The sequence below is a fragment of the Hypanus sabinus genome, chromosome 4 (assembly GCF_030144855.1).
Source record: "Hypanus sabinus isolate sHypSab1 chromosome 4, sHypSab1.hap1, whole genome shotgun sequence".
Lineage (NCBI taxonomy): Eukaryota > Metazoa > Chordata > Chondrichthyes > Myliobatiformes > Dasyatidae > Hypanus > Hypanus sabinus.
In genome coordinates this window covers 67,758,946-67,774,107 of record NC_082709.1, presented here as the reverse complement: position 1 = coordinate 67,774,107, position 15,162 = coordinate 67,758,946, and the positions used below count along the sequence as shown (strand labels likewise).

Sequence of the window (15,162 nt, the reverse complement as noted above, 5' to 3'; positions counted from 1 at the left end):
CGGAGGGTGTCTCCCCTAGACCCTCACCGCCAACGGAACCAGAGTGTTTCAGAGGGAAAAGGTCCTGAAGAGGCAATATAGGGAGCTAGTAGGAAGCTGAAAAGCAGGACCTCAGGGGTGGTAATCTCTGGATTACTGCTTATGTCACGCACCAGTGAGGGTAAGAATAGGATGATTTCACAGATGAATGCAATAAAGCTAAACTAAACTAATCTAATCTAACCTGTGCCTGAACTTCTTGTTTCTCAATATTACCACCCAATCTGGTCTTGTCATACTATCGAAGCAGCCTTGAATACAATCGTCAGTAATGTTTCCTGGTTCCTGATATGGGGTCCCATTCCTGCCCGTTCTGATAACACCTCCCACGTTGCTCCTCCAGGACCAGCCTGGTCAGGTTGCCTGCCCTCACCTGATCTGTAACTGCCAGAGAACAACTTCCTGGGGGCTTTCTTTTCTTACATTGCCTATTCCATTATTCCTTTTGTTTTTGGCATTATTTGTTTCTGTAATTTGTAGTAATTAAGTCTTTGAACTGTACTGCTGTCACAACACAATGAACTTCACGTCACACAAGTAACGGCAAATCTGATTCTGATCCTGATTCTGATCCTGATCCTGAGTTATTATCAGCGATTCTTCTCCCAGCTCCCCAGGATCTGTCTCCATTTATGTCATTCGAAAAGGGCGCCACGGTTAGTGTGATGCTGTTACAGCTCGGAGCCTTCTGGTGTTCAAAATACAATCCCAGTGCCGTTTGTACGTTCTCCCCATGACCATGTGGCTTTTCTCAGGGTTCTCTGGTTTCCTCCCACAGGCCCAGGACGTACGTTGATTGGTCATTGTAAGCAGACCTGTGAATAGGTGGGTTGCTGGTGGTGCATCTCATTGGGACAGAAGGTCCCCTTCTGTGCTGTACCTCTAAATAACTAACTAAATAAATAAAATGAAAAAATAAGTTCAAGATTATGCTGTCCTTCCCCGGGCCAACTCTCTGTCAGCCCATTGTGGATTTGTTCTGGTTGGTGGGAAAAGAAAATCCACCCAAAGCAGACTTCCCCCCCCACCCCGCCCGCCCACCAGAGACTTTAGCTCAAACCACTTCTAAGGGGGAAGACATACCAATGGCGTCACACTTCCACCGTCCTCGGCCTTGCCCGAAGCAGGTGCAATTCATCTGGTAGCCCTGTTCGTGCAGCTTGTTAAACTTCTGGTTCACGTCATAGGTTACTTCGTCCACCACGCACTGGTCTGTGGGCAGAATAGGAGCCGTGGAGTTAGGTCTGTTACACAGTGACAAGCCTCACCACTACTCAGCTTCGACATTCCAAGTCTCTCCTTCATCCGTCCCTACCATTCCAAATGTTTGCTCCGTTTGCCCCTCACATGATTGGAAGTCCAGAAATCGAGGCTCCGGGTCTGAGAGCACACTGCAGGCCCAGTGTCTATGAATTTGAGCCAGCTGGAAGCCAGAGATGGCCTGTATATGTGGGTGGGAGGATGGAAGGGACTTGTTTTGCTGTTCTCGTCTTGTCACTTGCTGTGTTTTGTGTTGTTCTGCCGAACACTGAGGGAGTGCTACGCTGGCACTGGAATGTGTGGCGGACACTTGCGGGCTGCCCTCAGCACACCCTTGGGTGTGTTCGTTAATGTACGGTTCAATGCACACGTGAGAAATAAATCTGAATCCTGAATCCCACCTACCTAGCTTCTCTTCAAAGAAATCTAAAACATTTCCTTCACTCACAGCCTGCGGCGGCCTGTTCCCCACTCCCTGCACTGAGAGAAGCACAATCTCCGCTCTTTACCTCATCAACCCCAGGAAGAACTTCAGCAGGATGAACACAACATCCAGCCCTTCGAGCCTGCTCCATTACCCAGTTGTTCACCAATACCTTTCTGCATGAATTCCACGCTCGTCCCTCTCCTAAATGTATTGACAGACAGGGCATCTCTATCTATCCTGTAACCCCCTCAGCCTCCTCTCCCTCGGCACAGGAAACACCCTTCAAGCACCTAGCTTGTCATGCCTCTGCCTGAAGAAGCAATTCCAGTTCGTTCTGTTACTCCTGAAGAGCATGGTACCTCGACTCGGATGCCACCCTACAGAATCAGCCCTGAACCCTCACCTGAACCTCTGTACCCTTCCTCAAACATAGGGAGCAGAACAATCCTACAAAGAATGGCACAGAATTCCGTACAAGCTCTCACCCTTCAAACCCATCCCGCTAAACAGGAACTCCAGAACTTTACTTTGCAAAGGACATTACGTTTCTGCCTTGCTGCCTGTAATGATTTGTATCTTGTATCCCAGATCCCTCTGCATCTCCGTCCCACTCAGTGCATGACTTCCTTAGTCTACACACCAAATACCACACCCTGCACTGATCTACATAGATTTATTTTCCATCGTCCTGCAAGTTTCTGAATGAACTTTTGTCAGAATCTTCCTCTATACTAACTACAGCTTTCATGTATTGGCATTGTGTATGTTATGCTAGTGCACCTGAAGTCAATGTTTATAATATAATCCTGTTAGAAATAAAGGCTCCCTTGTTGAAACTTGTCTAAACAGTCGCCTCAATTACTCCTTTCAGCACACAGACAGGTGGGTTCTACTGTTGGGTTATTGCTGAAATCACTTGCATTTCCCCATTCATACAGATCCTTAAATTATTTTTCCCCTCTGTAGTTCTGTTCCTCAGGTCCAACCAACTGAAAAATGGATATGTAAGATAAAGAGAGAATAGAAGAGGGAAAGTGACAGAAAAAAGGATTCAGGAAAGGATAAAGAGGTGAAAGTGGGAAAGAGGGAGAGAGACAATGGGAGGGGAGAGAAGAAAGAATGGGGAAGGGAAGACAAATGAACAAATTGAGACAGAAAGGCACAAATTAGAAAACAATGGAATGGGGTTTGAGATTGGGAAGCAGGAGAGATGTGAGCGATAAAGAGAGTCGACAGGCCATTTCCAATATCAACAGTGTATCACTGCTGGAGGAAGTCAACAGGCTGACAGCGGGTACAGACACAGCAAGTTGACTGACCTCGTAGCTGAGTGTATGAAATGCAGCTCCATTCCCCACGGCCATTTCCATCACACGTGCACCTCATCATGTGGCCCTGGTCGTGACGCTTGTCCCACTGGTCTCCAACGTGGTACATGACCCCCTCCTGGGTGGTGCACACTTCTTCGTGTTCTGATGAGGGGCGAAGGGAATAAAGTGGCAGCGTCAGTAACAACAGGAGGTCCGAGAGAGCTAGTGATGAAATCAAATACCAATCTGCACGAAGTTCACGCTGTACTCAAACAGCATGCTGTATCGACGTGATTCATTGCATTTGAACACTTCTCACAAACTTCATGTAATCCCAGTAACTGTTTCAAATTCACTGAGTTTTCTTATTGTATGGAGAGGTTGCTATAGATTACAAGGGACACCAGATTGATTTGTAGGATTTGGGGCATGAGCTTGGAGTCAGGAGCCAGCTTGGTGGCAGGGTAGCATAGAGGCTGGCATGTCAACGTTTAATTCCCGCCACTGTCTACGTTTGTACGTTCTCTCCATTACTGCGGGGGGGGGGGGGTTTCCGCCGGGTGATCTGGTTTCCTCCCACATCCCAGAGATGTAGTATGGTGAGTTGTGGGCATGCTACGATGCTGCTGGAAGTGTGGTGACCTTTGTGCCAGCACAATCCTTGGACCGTGTAATTCATTGATGCAGAACGACACATGTCATGGCAGGTTTTAATGCAGATGTGACAAATAAAGCTCATCTTTAAACTGTTACTCACTGCATGGTACTAATACAGGATTTTCTCCCTCAAAACAAAACTCCTGGAGGCTGGGGACAGATATAATGTTGAAAGAGAGATTAAAAGACATTTGCAGGAAAGCTCATTGAAGGACATGTAAACAAGATGAATAAATAGAGAAGAAATGGATCAGCAACATTCTAACAAGGCCAAGGCTCTGAATGGTCTACACTTCCAAGCTGCCCACTGGCAAAATGGATTCTTTCCGATGCAGAATATCTAAATTACTTTTGTAAGCTGGATAAAGGTCCAGCATGGACAGAGGTAAGTGAGGCAGAGGGGGCTGGTGGGTAGGTCTGTAGAGATACTCAACTGGAGAGCTAGCACAGAAGCTAGCGATTGAATGGCTTGCTTCATGAATTTAGGACAGGAGTTCAGAAACACGAAGCACTGAAGGCCTTCAGTATTTATTGTTCCCTTGTCTCTTCTGCAATATTAGAACGTCTAATACCGTAGGTTTCCCTCCAGCCATACCTGACATTGGGCAGAAGCCAAACTTCCCGTCGCTGTCGTAGTTAGGAGTCGTCCCACACCACTTCATGCCATCCTTTCTGCCGTCTGACGTGCAGGCAGTGTAGTTCTGCTTGTTGTACAAGAAGGGGAAGAAGCACAGGGCACCGTTCGAGTTCCCTCCTCTTGTCTGGACGAAGCTGGCTGCTCGCGGGGCGGGGGAGGAGAGAACGGAAGAGAAAAGCTTACAACCTCCACAGAAGGTTCAGACTGACACGTTGTCCGACACCCTCAGCCCACTTGACCACCCGTAAGTCAGCCTGCCTACTGTATCTGAAGGGAAACAGCATCGATGTCCCTCCCCTACCACGACTACAAAGCTCGTGACGCAGCCCTCCACGAATTCCCTGACGGACAGACACCCCGTGCATATGAACGGGCATTTGAGAGACTGGCGGGGCATTTCCTCACAGCTGCTCTCCCCACCCAATGCTCCTCCTGAGCAACAATTGGGGGTTGTGGGGGGGTGAGGGGTGGGACGAGCAGGCTGACCTACTCACTAACCGAGTCAGTGAACCTGGACGCGTTCCTGCCCGTATTCCCATCACAGCTGTTCCTGTGATCCTCTCCTGCACATTGCTGACTTCAGGTGATCAGCAATTCTCCTCATTCGACTGCCCGCACCCAGCATGAAGCAGTTTACTCCCGAGAAGCCAGATGTGGCCTGCTCTGTTGAGAGGGTTTACATACAAGAAACTTAGAGACCACCAACTCAGGAGGGAGCAACGCCACATTATTTTCAGGCATTTTAATACTTCATCCCATAAAGGACTCGTCAAGCCACTTTCTCCTAAAATGCCCTTTAATTACACTGGTTATCACTTTATTTAAATATTTTAAAGTCTGTCCCGAGCCTTATAGATCTCATCAGGCCGGTTGCTTATGTTGGTTTCCATGGCGTGAAGCAACCGAGAGTACGAGACTTCCGCCCCCCCACCCCCCAGGATAGGATAGGACGCCAGTCTATCGCGAGGTTAACCCCCAGCATTAAGCCAGTACCCATTTTCAGCTGGTGGACTGGAGCAATGTGTGGTTAAGTGCCCTGCTCAAGGACACAACATGCTGCCTCGGCTGGGGCTCGAACTCACGACCTTCAGATTGCTAGTCTAACGCCTTAACCACTTGGCCACGCGCCACACAAGTGAACCCCAGCAATTTTTTTAACATGGGTGGGGTTTGAATGCCAGTTTCCCCTCAGTCACGCTTGTGCTGTCCTCTCATTAACGAATTTGGTCAGCCCAAATGGAGAGGACATGGGGAAGGTACCTGCAGGCCACTATGGCTCACGGTTCCTGTTCAACTCAAGACAGCTAGCCAGTGGGTTAGGGGGCCACTGCTATACACCGGACTGTTAAGCTGAAGCATAAACAACTGAGAAGATGAATTCGGGAAGACGTCCTCACTTACTGGACTGCTGGCTGCAGAAAGAGTAAGTACGGCCCCTGTCGAAGTCTGCACTGGTGCTGCACCAGAATTTGCCATCTTGCCGTCCATCTGTGGTGCAGGTATGGTAGGTCTTTGCCATGAAGGTGAAGGGAAACACACAGGGTGCCCCATCTGCATTCCCACCATAATAAGTGTGCTTTGCTGGAGGAAACAAAACAAAATTCACAATTTCAGAACATCCCAGAGCACTTCACAATCAAAGAGCCTTTCGGACTGTGGTCACCATTCTAATGGGGGACACAGTTCACTCAGGTTCTGCAAGGGAAGTCCTAATGTAGATCAATACTTTAGCCGAGGGGCAAAGATTGACCAGACAGCATAGAGAATCCATCTGCCCTTTCTCAAATATGATTCTCCCCTAAGCTCCTGGTACTGCTGCACTGCCTTGATACCAGCCTGCATAATACCAGCCAGCTTGATAAGTCAGCCTGCATTTTCGTGCCTAGCTCTTTGGAGTGGGACGAGCTGAACCCACACCCTGGCTAGCATCAGCATGAAGGTCACTGTGGATTAGAACATAGAAATCTACAGCACATTACAGGCCCTTTGGCCCACAATGTTGTGCCAACCATGTAATCTGCTCTAGAAACTGTCTAGAACTTCCCTAGCGCATAGCCCTCTATTTTTCTAAGCTCCACGTACCTATCTGAGAGGCTTTTAAAAGACCCTATTGTATTCCCTTCCTCCACCGCCGCTGGCAGTGCATTCCATGCAACCACCACTCTCTGTGTGAAGAACTTACCCCTCACATCCCCTCGGTACCCATTTCCAAGCACCTTAAAACTATGCCCCCTCATGTTAGCCACTTCAACCCTGGGGAAGAGCTCTGGCAATCATCTTATACACCTCCACCAGGTCACCTCACATCCTCTGTCGCTCCAAAGAGAAAAGGCCAAGTTCACTCGACCTATTCTCATAAGGTACGCCCTCCAATCCTAGTAAATCTCCTCTGCACGCTCTCTATAGCACAAGGTTATAGCTTCATGCAATGTGTGGATGAAAAACAGGGAAGATCATGAAAGCTGAGCTCAGGGGCAAAATAAATGCAGAGCAGCCTCCTTTACTGTTGAGGGACAGGAGAGAATGTGAGGGACGGTAACAGAGCAAATTTGATAATGCAGCCTCTCCAAATTCTCAGGCCAGTGCACCAATGACAGAACCTGCAGTCACGCTCACTCCGTGTACAAGGAGCAATGCACTAGATTGCAAAATTAAGAGCTATTCCTGACCCTGTCCTGGGATGTTGAAGTAGTAGATACAAGGTCTGCATTTATTATTTCATTATTTTGACATCTTAACGAATGAACTGAGTTTGAATGTACCTTGAGAATATTTCAATTGCTCAAACTAATGACTGGGAAGACTTTTACGGACAGTTATTTCAACAAGAAACACCCCATTTCTTGCTCTCCTTAGCAAGACTGCAGATCATGCAGGGCACACAAATCCAGTGATCCTGCTAACCTGCATTTCCTGACAGCTTCAGTGTCCCCTGCTCACAAACAAATCCCTTCCCTGACCTTGCAAATTCCAACAAGAACACAGCTACAATAACTCTTCTGTGATTGGCAAGTCTTCAGGATAAAGACCTTTTGAAAATTGGCTTTGTTTGTCACGGGTACATCGAACCCTGCAGTGAAACACACAACTTCCATCAATGACTAACGTAGTCTGAGGGCGAATCGTACAGCATAGACAGGCCTTTCGGCCCGTCACATCTATGCCAGCTTTTTTTGCACACCTGTACTAACTCCACTTGCACGCATTGTATTGATGACCTTCTAGCCTAACCTATTCAAGTGCCTGTAGAAACGCTTCTTAATTTAGACATTTATCAGATTCCACCCCCTTTGGCAGCAAGTTCTGATATTAAACATTCTGTAAAATACTTTACCTCCCCAAGAACCCTTTTACAAACCCATCTTCTTTCCTTAAACCCGAGTCCTCTCCTTTCCGATACCCCATGTACAGTAGGGAGCGTAGTGCAAATCACCAGGGGAGCAGTTTGTGGACAGCACAATGCTTTACAGCACCAGCTGCGAAGAATGCGGTTCAATTGCTGCTGCCTTCCGTACGGAGCTCGTTTTTCTTCCCGTGACTGTGTGAGAGTCATCCTACTTTCCAAAGCCGTCCGGTTAGTGGTTGTAGGCATGTTATGTTAGTGGTGGAAGCATGGCGGGGTGCCAAGCACAATTGTTGTTGATTTGATTTGATGCACTGTGTGCTTCAATGTACGCATGACAAGTTTATATTTCTCTCTCCCCAGCCATGAGGAAGATACGCTGCACTCTAGTTTATGTAATAAACAGGGACTGAAGCGGGCTAACCGTTGAAATCAGGTGTGATGTAATGTTCGAGAAAGTGACTCATGCTGTAACATAGCGGGTGTTAATACTCACACAACTCCTGGCAGCTGATGCCATTGCCCAGGCACTTGCACAGCATTCGGGTGCTCCCTTGCATCTTCAGCCACTGCATCCCATCTGTGTACAGAATGCCTCCATCACTCACACACTGCTTGTGGTAAACTGCCGGAACAGGGTGTCCCTGATTGCCATTATCTAGGTAAGAAATGAGGCTTCGTTAAAAGAGAAGCTCTCAGTAAACAAACCCTTTATTGGGCCATTCAGCCCATTGAGTCCATTCCTATCCTGTTCTCAGCTTATTTACCCATGACCCAATCTTTCTTGCAGGTCCATTGATTCCCTCTGGTTTTCCTGACATGCACCAACATTTATGGCAGCCAGTTTCCCCACCAACCAGCATGCCTTTGGCACTGGGAGGAATCGAAACACCTAGTCACAGGGAGAATTTGCAAACTTTCCTCAAGCTGATCTAGTCCACTCTGCTATGGTAGCCATCCCTCCATTTGCTTCCCACTTAAAGCATCATGCCTACTTCCCCATCCATTTGGAATCAATGTGTCAGAAGGTTCAAGTGGTTGGTTGGTCAGTAAGTAAAAGTACGTATATGTTGCCAAATACTACTCTGAGGTTCATTTTCGTGGCTCCTGAACCTCCTTCCTGAAGGTGGGGATGGGGGTGGTGGAGTTAGAGTGACGGGAAAAGGCCCTGATCAAACACTCCAATTAGCAATCCATGTAAAATACTTCCACTGACTAAAGCTTGTCAGTCTGAAATTAGTAATTTGATCCAGCATCTCCCATTTGTTGGCCAATAAAAAGCCGCCACCCTGGCAGGCAGGAGAGGAAGAGGTAATGCGGAGGAGACGAGCCAGCTACTGTACAGGTACCAGTCCCGACTCCTGGAATGTGCGTTAGGCTTCTGCAAAACAACCTGTGGCAGCTGCCACATCTCCAACCACCGAGATCTGAATGTCCTCTTTGTAGAAGCTCTTCGAGACAGAATTAGAATATTCGTTGACATCACAGGCCACTTCTCCACTCACTTTGCTGGTCACTGCCCTCACACTCCCTCCCAATGTGGCCAATAACTCAATGCAAGCACACCCCCAAAACTCCACCATCGTCCACTTCGCAGCAGCAACAATCCTGACAAAACAACGGCCACGTGCAAGACCATAAGGCAAGGGAGCAGAATTAGGCCATTCAGCCCATTTAGTCTGCTCTGCATTCTATCACAGCTGATTTACTATCCCTCTCAACCCCACTCTCCTGCCTTCTCCCCATAACCTTTGACACCCTGACTAATTAAGTACCTATCAACCTCTGGTTTAAATATACCCATTTCACTTGGCCCCTGCAGACATCTGTGGCAATTAATTCCACAGATTCACCCTCCGGTTAAAGAAATTCCTTCTGATTTGTGTTCTAAAGGGGCACCCTTGTGCCCTCTGGTCAGAGACTTTCCCATTATTGAAAACAGCCATTCTATCGAGGTCTTTCAATAATCAATACATTTCAGTGAGATTGGCTTTATTCTTCTAAACTCCAGCAAGGGCAGGCCCAGAGCCATCAAATGCTCCACATACACTAACCCTTTCATTCCCGGGATTATTCTTGTGAACCTCCTCTGGACCCTCTCCAAAGAAGCACATTCTCTCTTGGATATGGGCCCAGAGTTGCTCACAGTACCCAATGCAGACTGACCTTACAAATCCTCAGCATTACATCCTTGTTTTTACATTCCTGTCCTCTAGAAATGAATGCTAACCTTGCATTTGCCTTCATTACTACTGACTCAAGCTGTAAGTTATCTTTGGAAATCCTGCACTAGGATTCCCAATTCCCTTTGCACCTCTGATATCCGAGTTCTCTGCCCGTTTAGAAAATAGCTTATGCCTTCTACCAGCTTCTACCAGAGCGCATGATCATACAATTCCCTAGAGCGTATTCCATCAGCCATTCTCCTAATCTGTCCAATTCCTTCTGCAGACTCTCTGCTTCTGCAACAGCACCTATCTTTGTATAATCTGCAAACCTGGCCACAAAGCCATCATCCAGATCACTAACATACAACGTGAAAATTAGCCGGCCCAATAGCAACTCTTGTGGAACACCACTAGTCACTGGCAGCCAACCAGAAGTGGCCCCCGTTATTCCTGCTATTTGTCTCCTGTCAGTCAGCCAATCTCTTATCTATGCTAGTAACCTTCCTAAAATACCACTGGCTCTCATCTTGTTCAGCAGCCTCAGGTACAGCACCTTGTCAAAAGCCTTCTGGAAATCCAAGTCAGCAACATTCACTGACTCCTTTGTCTCGCCTGCTTGTTATCTCCTCAAGGAATTGAAACAAAGTTTGCAGGTAAGATTTCCCCTTAAGGAAACCAAGCCGATTTCAGTCTACTTTATCATGTGCCTCCGAGTAGTCCAAAACCTCATCCTCACTAAAGGACTCTACACCAGCCACTGAAGTCAGGCTAATTGGCCTATCATTTCCTGCCTTTTGCTTCCTTCCCTTCTTAAAGATTGGCGTGATTTGTGATTTTCCATTCCTGCCTGACTCCCGAATTATAATCGATTTGTATGATCATCGTTGCATTTGTACCAATGACATGCTCCTATCGGTTGATAGGGCCAACCCTTAAAGTAGCCCACACTCACCAATAGCTGTTGATGTTACAGTTGTGTGCCGTTCACATTCCCACTGTCCACGTGCTTTGCCAAAGCAGGTGCAGTGAAGGAGGTTTCCCCTGGTATCTGCTTTGGTCCAGGTGTCACCAATTCTGTAGGACATCCGGGTATCCTGGTCGTTGCATCGGTCTGTAAGAGTTGGAACGCAGAATGTGGATAAGTACTGCACAGAACTGTCCCTTCGGTCCATGTTGTCGTGGCAATCCTCTAGCCTCTAAAAACCAGTTGAACACCTCTTCCCCACAGATCCCACCATTTTCCTATCATCTTAATCGATCTGCATCTACCACCATCTCTGGCAGGCCATTAAATGCACCCAGCCACTCTCTGCATTAATACCTACCTCTGACGTCCCCTCCTGGACTTTCCCCCAAATACTTCAGTTATCTCCCTTTTCATGAAAGGAGAAAGACTCAAGAAAAAGCTGTTTATATCTTTTGAAATCAGTAATTGTAAGCAAAAAGTACTAGTCATATATTTATATAGGTTAACAAAGGTGAGGGTCCCAAACCGTCATTAAGTGAGCTAGTTGAGCTGCTTGCTTGAGCTACCTCAGTGACAGAGTTGGTAGAAGAAACATCACAACTTCATTCAATGAATTGCCAATTGGCCAAGAAGACAAACTTGTACTAATGTAAACATACGAGCACACGAGATTCTGCAGATACTGGAAATGCAGATCAACCCACACAGAAACCTGGAGCAACACAGCAGGTCAGGCAAAATCTATGAAAATAAATACCCCGTTGATGTTTCGGCCCAAAACCTTTTTAAAGCAGTCTAACTTTTAGTCCAAGCCATGAATAAAAACAAAACGGATACAAAGAGGTTGGCCTCTAGAAACTCTAGAAATAAAAAAAAACGAGGGGAAGTACTCCAGCATTTATTGACAGCTGAATGCACACTGCTCGAATGAAAATCATGGATGCACCCAAGACTCAATTCTTGAGGGCACAGAAATGGAGGTTACAGGAGAAAGAAGAGTGAAGCCTTGGGAGGGATGGTAAAGAAAGAGGTACAATTGGAATGAGACCCTACGTATTGCAGGTCTGGATACATGAGATGAGGTGTGAATACTGGAGATTGGTTAGGAGGCACAAAGAGACTGCAGATGCTGGAAATCTGGAGCAACACACAAAAAGCTGGAAGAACATAACATTTCCAGCAGCGTCTGTGAAGGGAAATGGACAGTGCACATTTCAGGTTGAGCCCCTTCAGCAGGACTGAAAAGGAAGCAGGGAGATAGCTAGTGTGAAAGGGTGGAGGGAAGGGGGAGGTAAATGATTGGCTGGGTACAGCTTTCAGCCATTACTCTAAAACCAAAGAATTAACACCATCTACTGCACTTGGATCATACCGGACACCAACAGTTCAACACATACAGTAAAAATAAGATCATGTATTCCTTCACAAGTCCCCTCCTCTCCAGGGAAATGCAACGTGGCTAATCTGTATCTGATTTACATTTGCATGACTTTGCTACTTTTCATCTGGTATCAATAAACAAGATTGAAAAGTCGATCCCTCTCAATGTTGAAATCTTCGCTTTTGCCTCAGGTTTTTGGGGACAAGAGCCCCAGGTTTTCATTTACTGAATATGTGAGAAAGTGCCTTAGGGACATCCAGTGAACATTTGATGTTAAGTGGTCTTGCTCTGGGTTTGTTCAGCAGAGAAAATAGCTTCTCCCTATTGATCCCATCAAATCATTGAATCACCTTAAACACTTCAATTAGATCGCATAAATAGTCATATCTGCACTCAGTCGATTTTAGAAGATGGTTGAATGTCTAAACTCTCAAGGTTAAATGGCAAACTTACTTCGTGAACTGCAAGTGATGCGTCCATTGCCTTCTCCCAGACAGGTGCACTCTATCATCATCCAGCCTTGGTACGGCCTTTCCCAAGACTCTCCAACAACATGGGTAGTCCCGGCCACATTGTCATAGCACCTTTCCGCTATATGGACACACAGGATCAGAGTTATACAGTGCTCCACCACACAGTTCACAGTGAAACCACCAACCACCCATTTACACAGATACAATTTTCCAGAAGAGTTGTCCCTACATTGCTATTCCTCACTCCCCCACCCCCTCTTCTCGATTATGCTACTTACTTGCAGTTCATACTCCATACCCTTACAGCACAGAGGCCATTCAGCCCATCGAGTCTATGCCACTTCACAGAACAATCCCGTTCCCCACTAACTTTTGCTACTCCCCACACATTTCGAACAGCTTACCCACCCCAGAATCTACAAACCACCTACACTCACAGAGCAACTTACACGGCTAACGAACATACCAACTTGCACGTCTTTGGGATACAGAAGAAATTGGAACGCCCAGAGGGAAACGTGGGCCAGAGGGAGAGCTTCATACAAGGTCAGATTGAACCTTAGTCACCGGAACTGTAAGACAGCTGCTCTACTGGCTGTGCCACCCAGTTTATCCGATTTCCCTTCACTTAAAGGAGGTTCAGTTGGGTGTAATTGCATAGGCAACCATCAATGAGTCCATGCTTGTGTAGGAAGCATCAACAGAGACAATGAAGCATCCGACCCATTGGCTGGACACTTTCTGAAGATATGTGCTTTCTCAATGACTGAATCTAATTCTCATGAGGCTGAATCAAAGTTACCAGAAAGCAGAGACTCTATCTAAGTCATTCCAGAGAACTTGCCCACTGGCAGTCCTTGAGAAATTCCATTTTAATCTTTTTGGTATCAATCCACAATTCTCCCGATTTTAACCATAATCTTACAGAGTGGAAGAAATATTTGCATTTTGACAGCACTTGGACAATCAAAGGTCTCCAGCCAAACTGGGTGTTAAAATCTAATCTGCAGAGCTAATGAAAATTTTTCGTAGAACACAGAACGCAGCACAATATAGGCCCTTCAATCCACTGTGCACTGATCCTGTAACCTATTCCAAGGTCAATCTAACCCTTCCAGTCCACATAACCTTCCATTTTTATGTCATCCGTGAGCCCAAGAGTCTCTTGTTCCCAATGTATCTGCCTCTACAGAGGCAGGGCATTCCACACACCTTCCGTTAGGGAAGAAACCTACCTCTGACTCCCCCAGGGTGAAACAGTACAATGACCAAATCAATTTGACATTGTTTTAGATTGGACATTTCTCAAATGTTGTGATGTCACTCTGGGCATAATTCAAAAACTCCCTCGTAATGGTGAAATCCAATAATGGTTTCACACTGCGTACTGAGTGGAGAATGGGCATTCTCACTCAGAGTTTGATACCAACACAGAGAAGCAAGTACCTATTGGTTTGCAGGTCCATTCTCCTTTCCCGTTTCCAAGGCAGACGCACTCCAGCATGTGGCCACCCGTCTCATGAGGTCTCCTCCAGGTATCTCCAATTTTGTAGGACTGGCCTCCCTCGTGGCACCGATCTGCGAGGGAGGGAAATGCTCAGTACCCATGAAGCCCACTCGCTACCAGATTTACCGAAACATACAGAGAAATCAGCCATTCGCGATAACAACCAACACACCCGAGGATGTGCCGAGGGCAGCCCGCAAGTGTTGCCCCACGTTCCAGTGGCGCCAGAATTGCATCCCCACGTGCTCTTCAGAACACAGAACATATCAAATGGCAAAGAAACAACAGCGAAACAAAAACTTTTCCAACCCATCCACCCACATACAGTCTTCTAACCCCAGGCTCCTTTCAGCATCTTCAGAGATAGTTTTGTTGTTGTGGACAGTGCTTTGGTTGGGTTGCAGCGGAAGCGTGAAATTTCGCCTTCACGCTGTCTTATGTACATTAGTCAATGGAGGTGGACGGAGTAATTGAAGGTTCATTCCCAGTGGACTGGAAGGAATGTGAAAAATATTGCTGGCATTGGCAGAAGTAGTTCAGGAGAGGGCTGGTTGCATCTGGAGAATCACTAGCAGGTACACGCAAACTTCAAAGTACATATATGTCACCATATACCACTGGAGATTAATTTTCTTGCAGGCATTCACAATATAACAAAGTAAAAGTTGATTAAAAACTGCAAAGACCGACAAACAGCCAATGTGCAAAAGAAGACAAACTGCAGAACTAATTAATGAATTAATTGATTTACTAATTAACACTGAGGATGAGTTGTGGAGCCCTTGAAAGTTAGTTGATTGGTTGTGGAATCAGTTCAGTGTTGAGGTGAGTGAGGTTTATCCATGCTGGTTGAGGGATAATAACTGTTCCTGAATCTGGCAGTGTGGGACCCAAGGCTCCTGTACCTCTTTCCCTATGGATGTGATAGTGGATAGGAGCTGTGAATGGAGGCAGAGCTCCAGGAACTTTAAGGGACAGATCTGTGTGGAGTAC

At 46.6% G+C, this 15,162-nt stretch overlaps 1 protein-coding gene and 1 non-coding gene across 3 annotated transcripts in view; both read right to left on the bottom strand.

Moving 5' to 3' along the window:
* The window catches only part of LOC132392859 (fibronectin-like), a 96,060-nt gene that overhangs the window by 74,985 nt on the left and 5,913 nt on the right, over positions 1 to 15,162 (bottom strand). For both annotated transcript variants that reach the window (XM_059967350.1, XM_059967351.1), the window contains exons 4-11: positions 14,109 to 14,240; positions 12,643 to 12,780; positions 10,794 to 10,952; positions 8,170 to 8,331; positions 5,732 to 5,911; positions 4,289 to 4,468; positions 3,046 to 3,198; positions 1,123 to 1,251 (exon numbers count right to left, since the gene is read on the bottom strand). In XM_059967350.1, the coding sequence (XP_059823333.1) occupies positions 1,123 to 1,251; positions 3,046 to 3,198; positions 4,289 to 4,468; positions 5,732 to 5,911; positions 8,170 to 8,331; positions 10,794 to 10,952; positions 12,643 to 12,780; positions 14,109 to 14,240 (1,233 nt within the window). The remainder of the gene's footprint in view (positions 1 to 1,122; positions 1,252 to 3,045; positions 3,199 to 4,288; positions 4,469 to 5,731; positions 5,912 to 8,169; positions 8,332 to 10,793; positions 10,953 to 12,642; positions 12,781 to 14,108; positions 14,241 to 15,162) is intronic.
* On the bottom strand, positions 5,387 to 5,460 carry trnaa-agc (transfer RNA alanine (anticodon AGC)). Its single transcript has one exon. It is a non-coding gene; the product is annotated as a tRNA-Ala (tRNA).